This window comes from Vidua macroura (genome assembly GCF_024509145.1).
Source record: "Vidua macroura isolate BioBank_ID:100142 chromosome W unlocalized genomic scaffold, ASM2450914v1 whyW_random_scaffold_38, whole genome shotgun sequence".
In the NCBI taxonomy this organism is placed as follows: Eukaryota; Metazoa; Chordata; class Aves; order Passeriformes; family Viduidae; genus Vidua; species Vidua macroura.
Window position 1 is genome coordinate 4,951,514 of NW_026530535.1, and position 15,467 is coordinate 4,966,980.

General features: G+C 47.2%; 1 protein-coding gene across 1 annotated transcript in view; it reads left to right on the top strand.

The window, feature by feature from the left end:
* The window catches only part of LOC128822743 (ubiquitin-conjugating enzyme E2 R2), a 134,979-nt gene that overhangs the window by 79,516 nt on the left and 39,996 nt on the right, over positions 1-15,467 (top strand). Inside the window, exon 2 of the mRNA XM_054004555.1 lies at positions 10,782-10,868. Within this exon, the coding sequence (XP_053860530.1) occupies positions 10,782-10,868 (87 nt within the window). The remainder of the gene's footprint in view (positions 1-10,781; positions 10,869-15,467) is intronic.

Genomic DNA, 15,467 nt, shown 5'->3' on the forward strand with positions numbered 1-15,467 from the left:
CGTTATTGACCTCTTTCAGAAGTGAGCAATCCAAACGCTTGGTTATGTCTGTGACATAGGCAGAGTCAGTGACCAAGTTCAGAGGCACCTGAGAAAATCTCTGGAATGGCATAGCAACAGCCTTTAACTCAACCAATTGGGCTGAGCCAGACTCATGGTCTTCCAGCACTTGCCATCTAGATTCATCCTTCCAAGTGACAATGGTTTTCCCCGTTTTTTCTGAGCTGTCAGTGAAGACGGTGGGTCCCCGCACTGGCACTCGACTGTTTTTTGGCCGCAAGGACAGATTGGTCATTTTTGCCAGCTGCAATAACTTATGACTGGGCAAATGATAAACAATTTGCCCTGAAAAGTTTTGCAGTGCACTTTGCAAAGGAGTGCTATTAATGAAGCTCCATTCAAAGGTGTCCCCCTCCACTGGAAGAATAACTTTCGCGGGATCAGCTGCCATCAATTGCAAACACCGCAGACAGCATTTGATTATCAAATGAGCAATCAAGCCAAACAACAGGGATGCTGTCGTTTTAGGTTGATGGGGCAAGAAGACCCATTCCAAAATGTGCAAGGGATCAAGCCATTTGTCACTCCATTGGCCAATGACACCTGTAGGATGATTGTCTGGATAGGTAATAAAGACAGTGATATCAATGGAAGGATCTACTTGATAGACCTGATGATCAGAAAGAGCCTGTTGGACCTCCTCCAGCACTTGTCACGCCTCAGGAGTCAATTTCCGAGGTGAATTCAGATCAGGGTCTCCCTTTAAAAGGTTGAACAGTGGGGACATTTGTGCCATGGTCAGTCCCAGATAAGGACGTAACCAACTGACGATCCCTAGCAATTTCTGGGCATCATTCAGGGTCGCAATAGAATCCGTTAATTGCACCTCTTGATGTTGAATAGTTCGATCAAGAATCTTGACCACCAAATATTTCAAAGGAGGATGGCATTGGACCTTTTCTGGAGCCATTTGCAGTCCATAAGAATGCAAGGCAGCAAACAGCTGAGGCTGTACCCTCAGCAATTCATCCTGAGTGGATGCTGCCACCAGGATGTCATCCATGTAGTGATAGCAATACACGTCATGAAACTGCTCGCGGACTCCGGACAAGGCCTGAGCCACATACCATTGACAAATAGTCGGGCTGTTCTTGCAGCCCTGCGGCAAAACTCTCCATTGATATCTCTGTATGGGTTCAGTATTGTTAATTGCAGACATGGTAAAAGCAAACTTTGGTTTGTCATCAGGATGTAAAGGAATTGTAAAAAAACAATCTTTCAAATCAATGATCAAGATTTCCCATCCTTCAGGGAGCATGGTGGGTGAGGGCATACCAGGCTGCAATGCCCCCATACTCTCCGTGACTGTATTAACTTTTCGGAGATCCTGTAACAGCCTCCACTTCCCTGATTTTTTCTTTATCACAAAAACAGGAGTGTTCCAGGGACTGGTAGAAGGCTCAATGTGTCCCTGCCGAAGCTGGTCCTGAACTAAGTCACGAAGGGCGACCAATTTATTGTTTGGTAGGGGCCACTGGTTCTTCCAAATGGGTCTGGTCACTAGCCGCCGTAGAGGCAGCGTAGGATATTTTGCGCCCTTCAGCGCAGTGACCCCTATTAAAAATCCATCCCAATCCATACCCCCCAGGCTGCCAACACGTCCCATTCCCAGAGATTGATCGGAGCTGCAGTGACATAGGGCCGAACCATAGCTGTCTGCCCATCTGTGCTTTTGCTCAACACAGCCCGTTGGCTTATAAAGGTCTGTGTTGTACCCCCCAAACCTTCGATGGCCGGACCCATAGAATCCAAAGGCCACGCAGAGGAGGAGATGACTGTCACATTGGCTCTGGTGTCAATCAAACCTTGCAGCTGAATCTGAGGTGGGCTGGCACCTGGTAGAATCATGGTACGTCATGTCATTTGCGGTCCCTGAGCAGAAATGTCTGCAGTCCAGACGACTTGTGGCAGTCCTGTGGATCTGAAACCACCATCTCCACGAGTCCGCTGGTCAGCCCTGGGAACACATGAATGGAAAGGCACAAGTTGAGCAATGCGAGTCCCTGCTGGAATAGTGACAGGGGGTGTGGGCATGGAAACCATGGCACAAATTTGGCCCATAAAGTCAGAGTCAATGACACCTGGGTGCACAAAGATTACCAGAAGGGTAGTGCTAGATCGTCCTACAAGCAATGCACTCAGTCCTTGACCTAAAGGCCCAAATGCATCTAGAGGAACCTTATGTACATGACAAGAATCTAAGATGACTGCTGTTGCAGTGTGGACATCCACCCCGGCAGAGCCGTGGGTGCTTGCCCTGAGTCGGCTGAGCAAACCTGTGCTGGTGCCGTGCCCTGAGTAATCACTTATGTCAGAGTGCAGTTCCCCTGTGCACTCATCCCCCCATTTCCCGGACTTGCCAAACGTTGGCCATTGGCATGGTAGGTAGACTTGCATTTACTTGCAAAATGACCTGGCTTTGCACACCTTGAGCACAAGAAATTAGTGTTTGTTTCTTTTTTCATCTGTGTTCCCTGTTTCTCCTTGCCCTTTTTCTTCCCTTTTTTACCTTGGCCATCCCCTGAGGGTGCCAGGCCTGTCTGCAAAGCAGCTACCAGAACAGACATTTTGTGGTCTACAGTACCTGTCTTAGAACATGCTTCGATCATGTCTGTCAACGATGGGTCACCCGGCAGACCATTTATGATCTTTCTGTAATTATCATTTGCGTTATCTCTTGCTAAAGTCTTGCATAAAACCTGCCTCAAATTATCATCCTCAACCTGCTTCTCTAAAGCTGCTGCAATTTTTTCAACAAATGGCAAGAACAATTCCTTTGCTCCCAGAGTTATTTTCACGTATTGTTGCCTGGGAGCAGCCGTTTCCATGGTTTTCAACAATGCCATGAAACCTACCTTTTGACCCTGCTTGAGTATGAGAGGGTCCCAGGTAGCCTGAAGATCGGGATTAGAAAAGGCATCCACCCCTACATAGGATCTGGGATCTGTCTGAGGCAACTGCGAATTCTTGGTTGCTACCCTTTTGGCCAGCTGTCTCCAATTGTTCTTAAAAACTTCAAATTCCACAGGCTGGAACAATACAGAGGTTAAATGTCTAATATCATGGGGAGCAAGCAGGTCAGTGTTTATCACTCTGATAATTTGCATAACTTGTGGAGAACCCAGCCCATACTTTGCTACCTTATCTTGCAAATCTTGAACACTCCAGGCTATGACCTCATGCCTGTCAGTTTGTCCTGTATTCGGGACCGCTTTATGCACAGGAAAAGCCTGGATTTCACCCTGCGGCAGAACAATGTCACCCTGATCCCTCTGTGCCCCATCCTGAGATGGCAGATGAACTGTCTGACCGTCAGTTACAGTCCCTTCCCCCAAGAGCGGTGTTCTTGTGAGACCACCCCTGGGCATGCCCACCTGCTCTATCAAGTCCCAATCACCAGCCTCCAAAGCCCTCAGCCTGACTGAATTCCAGAAGTGGTGGGGGTTTATCAATCGCATAGTCACCCGACAAGAGGGCAGCGTCCAGAGGTGCCTCTGAGACGCTGTCCCTGCCTGTCGGCATTGGCGTTCCGACGTCAGGTCACACCCCTGTCAAGGGGCTGGATGTCGCTGATCGTCACTATCACTGCCCACCTTCTGGGAGGGGGTGAGCGAGACAGCCTGTGGCCAGCAGAGGAAGGCGGGTTGGTCAGAGGCACCAAAGTTGAAGAAGCGGCTGTGGACTGTGGAATAGAGGAGTCAGTTATAATCTCCAGGGTGGGGAAGGCAGTCATCGGTGACAGAGTAGGGATTGGATCCATGGCTGGTGGGGCAGCAGGTCCTCCCATCACAGGTGGCAGCATGAAGGGACCAACCGCAGCCTGTGGCACAGTGGGAGGCAGGACTGCAAATTGCAGAGCGGGGAAACTGGTTGCCTCCGGTGTTGCAACGGGCAGTGCGGTCATCGGAGCGGCAGGCACCGTGAAGGGTGGTGCCACAGCCATGAATGGTGGTGTTGAGAAGCCAGTTGCTGGCGGCGGTCCCGCTGTAGACGGCGGGGCGGGGAAGGTGGCCTCCGCCACTGACATGGGGGGCAGCTCATCAGGGGGTGGGGCAGAGAATGACATGGGGGCTCCACCCAAGGCGTGCTGCTGCGTGGCGGAAAGCGGCACAGCAGGTGATGGCACTGCAAAAGATATTAAGTCAGCCGGTCCATATGGCATGCAGGGATGCGAAGGAGGAGGCAGTTGCACCAGATCCGCCAACAAAGACAGGGGCCCTGCAGCTGGTGGGGGGTGTGCCAGTGGCTGGAACAGAGGGTCCACGGCCGGTTCCAGCGGTACAGGGGGGCATGGCCCATACATCTGCGCAGGCTCCATAGCTGATAACGAAGGAGCTGAGAGGGCAGAAGACCCCACTGTGTCGCGGACTGCAGGCGGTGCCGGCCTCGCCCCCATCTGCGACCCGGAGGGGGGGGCACCAGCGGCGGAGGCAATGAAGCCGGCTGCCCAGGAATTGGGAGGTCCCTGGGCTGCTGCAGTGGAAACAAAAAGGGAGTCAGCAAATGCGGCCACACAGCCTGCAGAGCTGAGGGTGGTGGTGACACTGGTCGGGCCGGGGCCGGCTGATACATCCCCTGCGGCGCCAGGAATGCCAGAACTGTTAGTTGTGGCAAGGGCACCCCCGCTGCCACCTGAAGGGCAGAAGAAGCTGCCGGTGCCACGCTTGGGGCGGGGCGTTCCACTGCCGGACATCCGGTGAAGGATATTTTGGCTTGACATAGTCTCAGGGATGAAGGTATGTCAGCGTGACATAGTGTCTAGGCAATATATAGGTCCTGCAGGGTGCCCTCATGTCTCCCGCAGGCCCACATGGAGCTGGGACAGGGCCAGGCACCGCCCTGCCCGCCTCCTCCCTGATCCCCGAAATGCCGCTGAACACAGAGACAGCATCTTCTCTTTCCGAAACCCCCAGTTCTGACTCGCTCTCCCTCGGGGTTCTGCCTAGTAAGGCTTTGGAAATGTGTCTCCAGGTGGTGACCAGTGCGGATGCGATCACATCCCCTCTCGACCTCCTCCAATAAACAATCGCCTAGCTCTTCCCAAGTCCCTGGGTTGAATGCAGCACTCACATCTACTGGGAACCTGTGATCTCTGGCCCAGGCCAACAGATCACAGAGCACTTTATCTGAAATTGTGACTCCCATGGGAGGTATGACATTCCTCCACACGGTAAGAACTAGTTGTTTGTCTGTGGAAAGGTGGTTCCCCATTTTTAAGGAAAACCTGTCCCTCAGCAGGCACCCACTCCAAGAGACAGACAGTCTGCTGTGTTGGGAAAAACCGTCCCTTACTCAATTCTCGGCCTCCCGGGGCCGATGCCCGCAATCCTAATGGGACAAGTCTTCACAGGAAGATGCGGAGAAAAGTCAGTGTTACCTCACTCAAGAGGGCAAGAGGCATCCGATAGCAAAGGGCTGCCAGGACCACGTATCTCGGGCCGTGTCCCAGCTGTCCTGCGATTCCACAAGGGGTCACCAGATGTCACTGTTGAGTCAGGGTCAGGAACAGGAACAAAAGACTCCAGTCTTCAGAAGGTGAAAAGAAGGTGTTTAATGGAGAATCCAGAAGGTGAAAAGAAGGTGTTTAATGGAGAATCGCGCATCTTTTATAACCTGACTCGCTAAGCTAAAACTTGATTGGTCTTAGAGTAAAAACCTCTCACACTATTGTGAAGACCACACTGTTATCTTTGTGAATACCCCTTAAATACTTTTTCCCTTACATCAGCCTGTTGCATAGTCATAGACCCTTACGCATAGTAAACTTTTCCCCAAACTAGTTTACATGTTCCAAGAATTGTTTAGCATATCTCCTCCTTGGATCCACCTTTTTAGAGCATGCTTATTCTTTGGTTGTGGTTTTAGTCAATTCTTATCACCTCCAATTTTTGGGCCTTTGTCCACACTGTCTTCAGATGGTGAGTGCTGATAGTTGGCATATCTGTAGCAGGTGTCTTCTTCATATGTTCATTGGATGTTATCCCATCCAAGCAGGCATTTTAACACAAGCATACTTATATTAGCTATTTCACTACTATGTCCAAGCTTAATTAACAACAGAAATAAAAACTATATCTTTATAACAAAGTTATTTTATCACTACACATATAAAATCCATTTTAATATTTGTGAAAAGTCAATATTATAATATGTATCTATAACAATAGGCAAAAATGCCCTAACTTTACTTATTGAGAGGTATGCAAAAAAAGGCATCCTTCAGATTTATTACTGTAAACCACTGACGACATTCTGTTAACTGGCAAAATGGATATGTTATTCTGATTCACATTCTATCACTAATCTCAATTCCCTGAAATTCTCTATTAGACTCTGGATTCCCCTTCAACTTCTAATTTTAAAGGATATTGTTTCTGCCTTACCGGTTTTGATCCAGGTTTTAGGGTAACCTAACACGCAGGAGATTCTAACCTAACATGGACACGTGATTCTACAAGAGGGTTACTTATATACAGTCACTACATGCATAGTACAATTTTCCTATTATCATAAATCCCACCCCATGTTCCCAGAGATTCAGTCCTTTGTTTTGTCTATCACTACATGCTTCGGCCAGATGTCTTCCTCTTATCTCCCAACTGTCCTTGCTGGAAGCAGCTTTCAAAGGCCTTTTTCCTCTGCTAAATGTGTCACAGACACAGTAAAAATCAAATTAAACCTTTTGTATCATGTTGAGTATCATCAGAGGAGTTTATTCTTTTTCTAGGTACTATAAGCATGATAGTTATAAACTGGGGAAGGGGGGAACAGGTTGATGACTGTCATCTCTACACACTGAGTGTGTTCAGTGGTGTCAAAGAGCTATGGTGAGCAGGCAGCTAAAATCAGGACACCAAAACAAGATTTCTTCAGTTTAAGCTCAGCTAGAGGAGTTAAACATAAAGTAAATGCAGTAATGGTTGGGTACTTGTAGGTGGGGGACTGACTTTACTCCTCCGAAATTAGTTTGTCTCACTGTAACTGACCTAACAACAAGCTGCCCTAAAACTCTGACACTTTCTAGTATCTAGAACCCTGGCTGAATTAAGCTCAGATTGCTGATTTACCTTACATCAGTGAAACTGTGGGATGTAAATGGTTCTGTGAGCTACTGCTTTATTTAAAAAAAAAAATATTGCCTAATTTGATCTTTTTGTCTCAACATAAAATTGGGCTTTTTAGTGAAAAAACTGATCTGTAATCATGGCTGCTGCTGCATCTTTTTTTTTTTTTTTGTTTGCCTAGAAGCTATACCTGTGTAGAAGACACAGGTTCTGCCAAGAAAACTTACAGTTAGCTCAACCCTGAGTTTTGTTGTCTCCTGCATTTTTAATCTCAGTCCTTGGGTTGTTTTTATTACATGTTGTATCTTGTGAAACTGCATGTAAGCACAGGAATGGGCTTTCCTGGGAAAACCTCAGTGGTCCGGGGGAGTCTGCAGCTTATACAACGCAAACACTTGAGCTGAAATGAATGTGTTCTGCCCTGGGTAAATCTTTGCTCTGCTCCCATTGTAGGGTGGCATGTAGAGCTAGGCATGTCCTTGCTGCCATATCCATAGACACTCTCTTCTGTGGTGGTTTGGTGACAAGAGGCATTCGTTTGCTGCTCTTGAGGCCATGCCATTTGTGTAACTGACCTTGAACTGTGGGCTAGGATTGTTTATACAGATCATAAATCTTTTGGTTGTGAGGGTGCTGTGGCAAATGACTGAGGCAAGGAGTCAGTGGTGCTGTAACATACTCACATAGAGTCAGTATCATGAGCAGGCATGTACAGACTGTAAAGCCACATGAGCTTCTGAATTTGTTTCATAAAGGTGAACAGAAAAACCTTTTCCTGCATATCTGGCACTCTGGCCTCATAAAATTTGGGTTGCAAGGCAAAAGCATATGCCAGTCTAAGTAAAACAGTAGCCAGGTTATCAATGGCTCTAACCCAATCTGTTTGCCTGCTCCTGTTTCTCGGAATAAAAGTTCCCATAGCTTGTCCTGTTGAACAAGGTCAGCACCCTGCATCCAAGTTGCATGGTTAGGTGCTTAAATGGAAGAGGGTGATCCAGGATTCTGCTCTCATTGTATGTGACCTGCTTTTGGGGTCTCTTTTTGTGTTCTCAGTTGATTGTGAGCCTAGCTGTGGTGCAGGTGACAGGAGCTGCTTCTCTGGAGATGGCACATTAGACTGATGGGACTTTCTTGGTGGGTTGAGCAGTGCCAAGGGAAGGATCTGTGCTCCACAGTGCAGAAAGTGGTCTGCGAATCTTCTTTTGAGGGGAGCATTTTTGGCATTAACCAGTCCAGATTCAGCTTGTTTTCCTACTGGCTGGCTCTTCTGACTGCTGTGAATGACAGGACAACACAAGGAAGTTAATATTCAGTGCTGGGACCTCTGCAGCCTTCCCACAACTGACTTGGCTCTGAGAGTCTTGCCCCACATCTGCCTACTAACCTGAGAGGCACTGGAAGGTAATTTTGCTGTCATTGCCCATTAATATTTGGTTCATCAAGTTATGCTGATTTATTAAACAAACAGATGGTATTTAGACTTGGAAAATGCTTTTGGTGGCAAGAAATGTAGTATTAGGAACACAAGTAGATGGACCAGTGTCCCGGTTTGAGACAAATTTAGGATGAAACATCCTGAAATGGTGTCTCCTCTGAAGAAGACAGATTTTGGCAACCCCTTCTCCACATAAGGTTCAGAAAAAATTCCCCTGGAGAAAGTGGAAAAAAGAACTGTTTATTTAACAAGCAGGGTGTACACAGGCATTAATAGAATGAATAATGTGAAATAATAAAACCTCTATCTGCTCTGAAGAGATAGTAAATTCAGAGTCCTTCTGTGGGTGTGGCTTGGCTCCCCGGTGCTGGGCTGCAGTGCTCCGGCCAGTGCGGTGTGGGAGGGGGCGATGGTATTCCAGACTGGAGAAAAGCTGAACAGTTCCAGAAGAAGAAGAAGCCACAGTCCCAGGAAAACATTTTTGCTTTAGCTACTAGAAAAACTAGATAAAAGCAAAGAGGAACTCTCCACCTCTCTTCCCTGCTGCAGGGCTGAGAGCTGGAAGAAAAGCCCAGTCCCTTATCTCTGTTTTTAAACACAAGCAGCAAAAGGAATTTCCACCACTTCCCCCCCTTCTCTCTTCAAGCTCGCTTAAAGACACAGGACTTATATCTGCCATAAAGCAGACAGTAGGGGATACAATACAGCATAATAAAGTCACCCTAGGACAACCAGTTTAACTCGCACAAGAAAGGTAAAAAAACCCCAACCCTTTAGATCTCAGTTGAACAGGTATTCAATAATTTTTAAATTTTTTTCCCACACAGAAAGAGTAATTAAAAATCTTTACACTGGCAAATGTAGAACAGGTCTTTGCTGCAATGTCCACCAAGAGTCTTCTTGGTGCTTCCCTGCTAGCTCTGACACAGCGGCTGCAGGGGACACCCTTCCGTGCTCAGGAGTGTGGAAGAGTGGCTAAAGGTTATGAGCCCTTTCCTCGGAAGGCACTGTCGGCGATGATGAGGGAACCGGGAGGAGACAATCCAGGTTGTATAAATCCAAGGTTTATTGGGAGCTCCAGGGAGCTCCTGGCCTCAGAGGATACAACGCTGGAAAGCCCCCGAGGAGACCGGAGCAGCCCCTTTTCTTAGGGGGTGGAAACAAGGGAGGGGTTTGGCTATCCACCAACAGTGGGATAGAAGGGAGTGGGACATGAAGTAATTGACAAGCAGGAAAACATATTGGGGAGCTGAGGAGGGGGAACCCCTGGCCCTTGGCAATCACTCAACGCCCTTCGTGGAAGCTTCTAGAGAGAGGGGCTGGAGAGCTGAGTGACAGACAAGGTGCCAGGGAGGGGATATGGGGATTGACAAGGAAATTTCTAGGGATTTGGAAGGAGTGGGGATGGGACTGACATTTGGGGAAGGGGAGACAACTTGGGATGAAACCATAAACGAGGGAAAAACAGGGACAAACCAAATAACACAATACAACAGGTCTTAATTGAGATACACAAGACAGATGATGGACCTTGGACCTGGTTAGCATGAGATTTGATAACAGGATGCCTTGGCAAGAACAAACAGCTTTCAAGATTGCAAGAAGATTAGATCAGACTGGTTTACCGGAAAAAGAAAATTACATCAACTTCTGCAAGCAAGAAATGTTTAAAAAGTTTGTTTGTTTATGTGATGATTAACCCAATCATTGTTGTGAAACATTATTAGTCTTCCTAGAATGAGTATATAAGCAGTTGTACTTCACAATAAATTCAGATTCTTTGACCGTCTCACAGAGTCCCTGCCTTTCTCCAATCGCCAATAGTCTTTCCACCTTAGCAAGTTTTTTTTTATCCTGCAAGTGTTTTGAACCTAGCAAGAACGCAATTATATCTTGAGCTCTAGATTTTCAAATCTAGTTTATTCTGTTGAACAACAGTTGTTGGATAGTACTTCTTGAATTAGGACTTGGTAAATGCCTTATGGATTTTCTGAGTGTTACCAGCCCAAGTAAGGCCTGGTGTTTAGATTTTTCTTGTTCAGTTAGTATTTTCCTCATAAGAAATTGTGCAGAGTTATACTGTGGGTCCACATGGGCACTGATATATAAAACAAGCTATTTAATGGACTTAATGGAATTTTTTTCCATGGTTTCACTGCAATGGTTGCTTGTTGATCTCTTTGTTCTGTTTCATAATTAAAATATTTTGCTTTGTTTTCCAGGCTCACATTAAATTTCCTATTGACTATCCATATTCACCACCTACCTTCAGATTCCTGACCAAAATGTGGCACCCCAACATTTATGAGGTAAAGTGGTTTTTAAGCTAATAATTTTTTTCTCCGGTATGTGAAAAGGATTCCTATGTCCTTAAATTTCTGGAAGTATTGAAGGTACTGAACATCTCTAGCCATAACTAAAGTGGTTAGCTCTTTGTGTTTAACTGTCAGCTTCATGGTTGCAGAGTTAAATCTAAATGTTGTAGGAAATGCTGTTTCTGTAGGCAGGGATGGAGCCTTTGTCATACCTGCAAGTGCAGCAAGCAGCCCCAGCTGAAGCATCATGTCATGGGCGTTGGCAGTTTTAGGGTATTCTTGGATTCCCTAAACTGGTGTGTGGAGTCTTGCTGTACTGGGATACTTAGACAACAAGTTGTTTGTACACATTTCAAGTACATTTTTAATTTGAGTATATGCTACAAAATTGTGTAATGAGACAAGCAATGTTGGGGAAAAGTCTCCTGCAGCAGTCAGCCTATGATAAAGGGGTTTGGACTTGGGGTGCTCCAACTGCAGAAAGAACCAGAGCTGGAGTCCAGCTTCAGGAGTCATACACAGACTTGTCATCCTACGACCAGAGTGAACAGATACCGTTTGACTTAGTGTCTGCTAATCAATTTGAAGAGGCCCTTAGTTCAGTGCATGTGGTGTTCAGAGTGTAACAGTGGGCTATCAAGTCCATGACTGGATCATGGTACAACTACATAGCAGGTTCAGAAGGAGAATGATTTATATAAAAGTTTTTAAGAAAGAAGCACTCCCTAGCTTGAAAACCTTTTCTTCATTATGCTGAGCATGGGCTGTTTGAAGAGATTCAAAGTTGTCTTAGGTTGGAAATGGGGGGGTGTATTCTATTCCCATCTGTTAGAAGTGGGGCAGTTATCTTCTGTTAGCTGGGCAGTTTTCTTTATCTCTTCCACAACCAATCCTCCCTCCCCGGAGATATCTTCTGTTAATGGGCCGTTGAGTGTCACTGCATGACTGATAAAATTTATATCATCCCATTGTGAGAAGCTCCGCCCAGAGGGAGGAGCCAAGCATTCCTAGCTGCATATAATCAGAGATTTGGAACAACAGAGACCGCCTTTTCCCACTGGATTCCCAGAGGAGCAGCTGTCTTCTCCACTGGATTCCCAGAGGAAAATCAGGCCCATCTACACCACCACCAGACCTTCAGAGGAAACCTACACCCTTCTACAGGATCACTGCTTCAACAGAACCACATCTGTCACTCCAGGAGGACTGCAGCCACCATTCCAATCGGACTGCTACCAACACCCTGACCAACAGGGTGTCAGGTCGTATTCTGACTCTGTCAGTGTTTTGTTTTCTGTTTTTTGTACTATTGCATTTGTATTTTTTTTAATTTTCCTAGTAAAGAACTGTTATTCCTTCTCTCATATCTTTGCCTGAGAGCCCCTTAATTTCAAAATTATAATAATTTGGAGGGAGGGGGGTTTAAATTTTCCATTTCCAGGAAGGCTCCTGCTTTCCTTAGCAGACACCAGTGTTTTCAAAACCAAGACAGATTTTGGCGCCCAATGTAAGGCTCAAGGGCATTGATAGAAAAAAGGGCAAAAAAGTAATAGCAGTTCGTGAGTAACATAATTTTTGTGTGCTGGATATAGAAACCTCATTAGGTGTCAGCATGTGGTCTAGCTTACCCTGGTTCAGGTGGCACGTGGTCATGGCTGTATTTCTCCCATTTGCAGGCCCTTATCTAGACATGGGGCCTATAAGTAAGCCTACTGTGGCTATTATCCAGTTTGCTTTATGGTTTAATAATGTGATGAATTCATGTATTTTTAACTTCCTCTGGAAGGCAGGCACATGGATTCAGAGCTATCACACACTAACTGTATGTTTTTGGGGTTACTTTAATAATGGTACCTGCTGTGAGGAAATGACACCGGGGGAAATTTTCTCCCAATCCTTCAACCAGCTCTTTGGGTCTGCCCCACTAGTTTTCCAAGGGTTCAGATCCTGTTGAAATGCTAATCATATCATACAGTGGTTGATGTTGCTGATATGCCTGTTAAGCCTGTTCTGTTTAGCATTCAGAGATAAGGGAAGATTGACCTGGATAACCACCCTGACATGTACCCCAGAGGACAGGGATGCTGCCACAGAACCTGACACAGCACCAGAGACTAGGGATGCTGCTGCCCCAGAGCCTGACCCTGCCCCACAACCCACCTCAGAAATGAACCACCCAGATTGGGTGGGAGTTCTGGTGAAGGACTACATTTCCCTAGCTGGTGAGAAACCCTCCCCCTGCCTCAGTGAGGGAGAGCCTAATGGTGCAGCAATGGAACCCACAGATGTTACAACCGTCCAGGTTCCACCTGAACCGCAAAGGCAGTCACAGCCAGCAGCAGTGGCCCCTGTGGAAACAAGGAGGTCTAAGATGAAATCAGAGCGCCCAGATAAGGATAAGAATTAATGGCCCTCACAACCCACAGGGGAGCCAGAGGTTGCGATCATCACCAAGTCCCGGACGTACGAAAGGCTCCATACTCAGCACAAAGACATTGTACGATGGGGACATGAGGCTTATACAACCTGGTTACTCCGGGTCTGGGACCTTATGGGTACAGGCATGCAACTGGATGGTGGTGAGGCAAGGAATTTGGGACCCTTGACCCTGGACTCAGGTATGAATCAGATTTTTGTAAGGGAGCCAGGGTCCCTTTCCCTCTGGGAGTGGCTTTTAATGAGTCTCAGAGGGAGGTTGGTCCACAGGGAGAGAATGCAGGAGCACCACCATAGAATGCGCTGGAAAACCCTTGAGGAAGGGATTCAACAGCTGAGAGAAGTGGCAGTATTGGAGGTACTCTTTGGGAGGGATGGACAACATGATAATGACCCCGACAAGGTCAGGTGCACAGGGCAAATGTTGTGGAGTCTGGCAAATCTAGGGCCATCTCAATACACCACCTTCATTGCAACGATTAATGCTGATACCAACCAAGAAACAGTGTGTTCTGTTGCCAACAAGCTTAGAAATTATGAGAGTATGATCAATGGCCCGATGCAGGCTCATGTCTCTGCTGTGATTAAGGACCTCCAAGAGGAGATGAGGAAGATGAGGTAGGAGGTAAGGATGAACAATTCCCATATCGCACCAGTGCAAGTCACAGGCCCCAAAGTCAGAGCCCAGCATCCCCCAGCTAGAAGAGAGAGCTGCCTTGTGGTTTTTCCTGCGTGACCATGGGGAAGACATGGAAAGGTGGGATGGGAAACCCACTTCTGTCCTGGCAGCACAGGTGCATCAACTCAAGGAGGGAAACACTAACTGAGGGAGTTCCACTAAAGTGAAGGTAGCCTCAACCTCCCATGACCGAGCTGCCGGGTATGATCTGTCAGATCCCCTTGAAGGAACCTTTAGTATGTATGCCCAGGAAAGAAATTATAACCAGGGCTAGAGGCGCGCCGCCTCTAACCAGGAAGAGGCACAGGAAAACCGGATCTTTTGGATGGTGGGGATCTGATGGCCTGGCAAATCAGAGCCACAAAAATATTAAGCATTAGTTGATACTGGTGTGCCGTGCACCCTAATGCCATCGGGACATGTGGGGGCAGAACCTGTTTCCATTGCCAGGGTGACGGGGGGATCACAGCAATTGACCCTGTTGGAAGCCAAGGTGGGCCTGACTGGATAGGAGTGGCAGAAACATCCTATTGTGACTGGCCCAGAGGCCCCATGCATTTTGGGCATAGACTTCCTCCAGAACAGCTTTTACAAAGACCCAAAGGGACTCAGGTGAGCTTTTGGAAGAGCTACTGTAGAGGCAGAGAACATTAAGCAGTTGAACACCTTGCCTGGACTATCAGAAAACCCATCTGCAGTAGGACTCCTGAAGGTGGAAGAGCAACAAGTACCAATTGCCACCTCGACAGTGCACTGCCGGCAGTATCGGATGAATCAAGATGCTGTGATCCCTATCCACAAAATATTCCATGAACTGGAGAGCCAAAGGGTGGTCAGCAAAACCCATTCACCCTTCAACAGTCCCATTTGGCCTATGCACAAGTCTGACAGACAATGGAGATTGCCTGTGGACTATTGTGGCTTGAATTAAATGACTCCATCGTTGAGCGCTGCTGTGCCGGACATGTTAGAGCTACAGTACGAGCTGGAGTCCAAGGCAGCAAAGTGGTATGCCACTACTGACATTGCATTTTTCTCCATTCCTCTGGCAACAGAATACAGGCCTCAGTTTGCTTTCACCTGGAAGGGGCGTGCAGTATACCTGGAGTCGACTGCCCCAGGGGTGGAAGCACAGTCCCACCATCTGCCATGGACTGATCCAGGCTGCACTGGAAAATGGTGAAGCTCCAGAACACCGGCAGTATATCAATTATATAATTGTGTGGGGGAACACGGCAATGGAAGTATTTGAGAAAGGAGAGAGGATCATCCAGATTCTGCTAGAAGCTGGCTTTGCCATCAAGAAGAGCAAAGTCAAGGGACCTGCCCAAGAGATCCAGTTCCTGGGAGTAAAGTGGCAAGACGGACGGTATCAGATTCCCACTGAGGTCATCAACAAGATCACAGTAATGTCTCCATCAACCAACAAGAAGGAAACACTAGCTTTCCTAGGTGCCATAGGCTTTTGGAGAATGCAC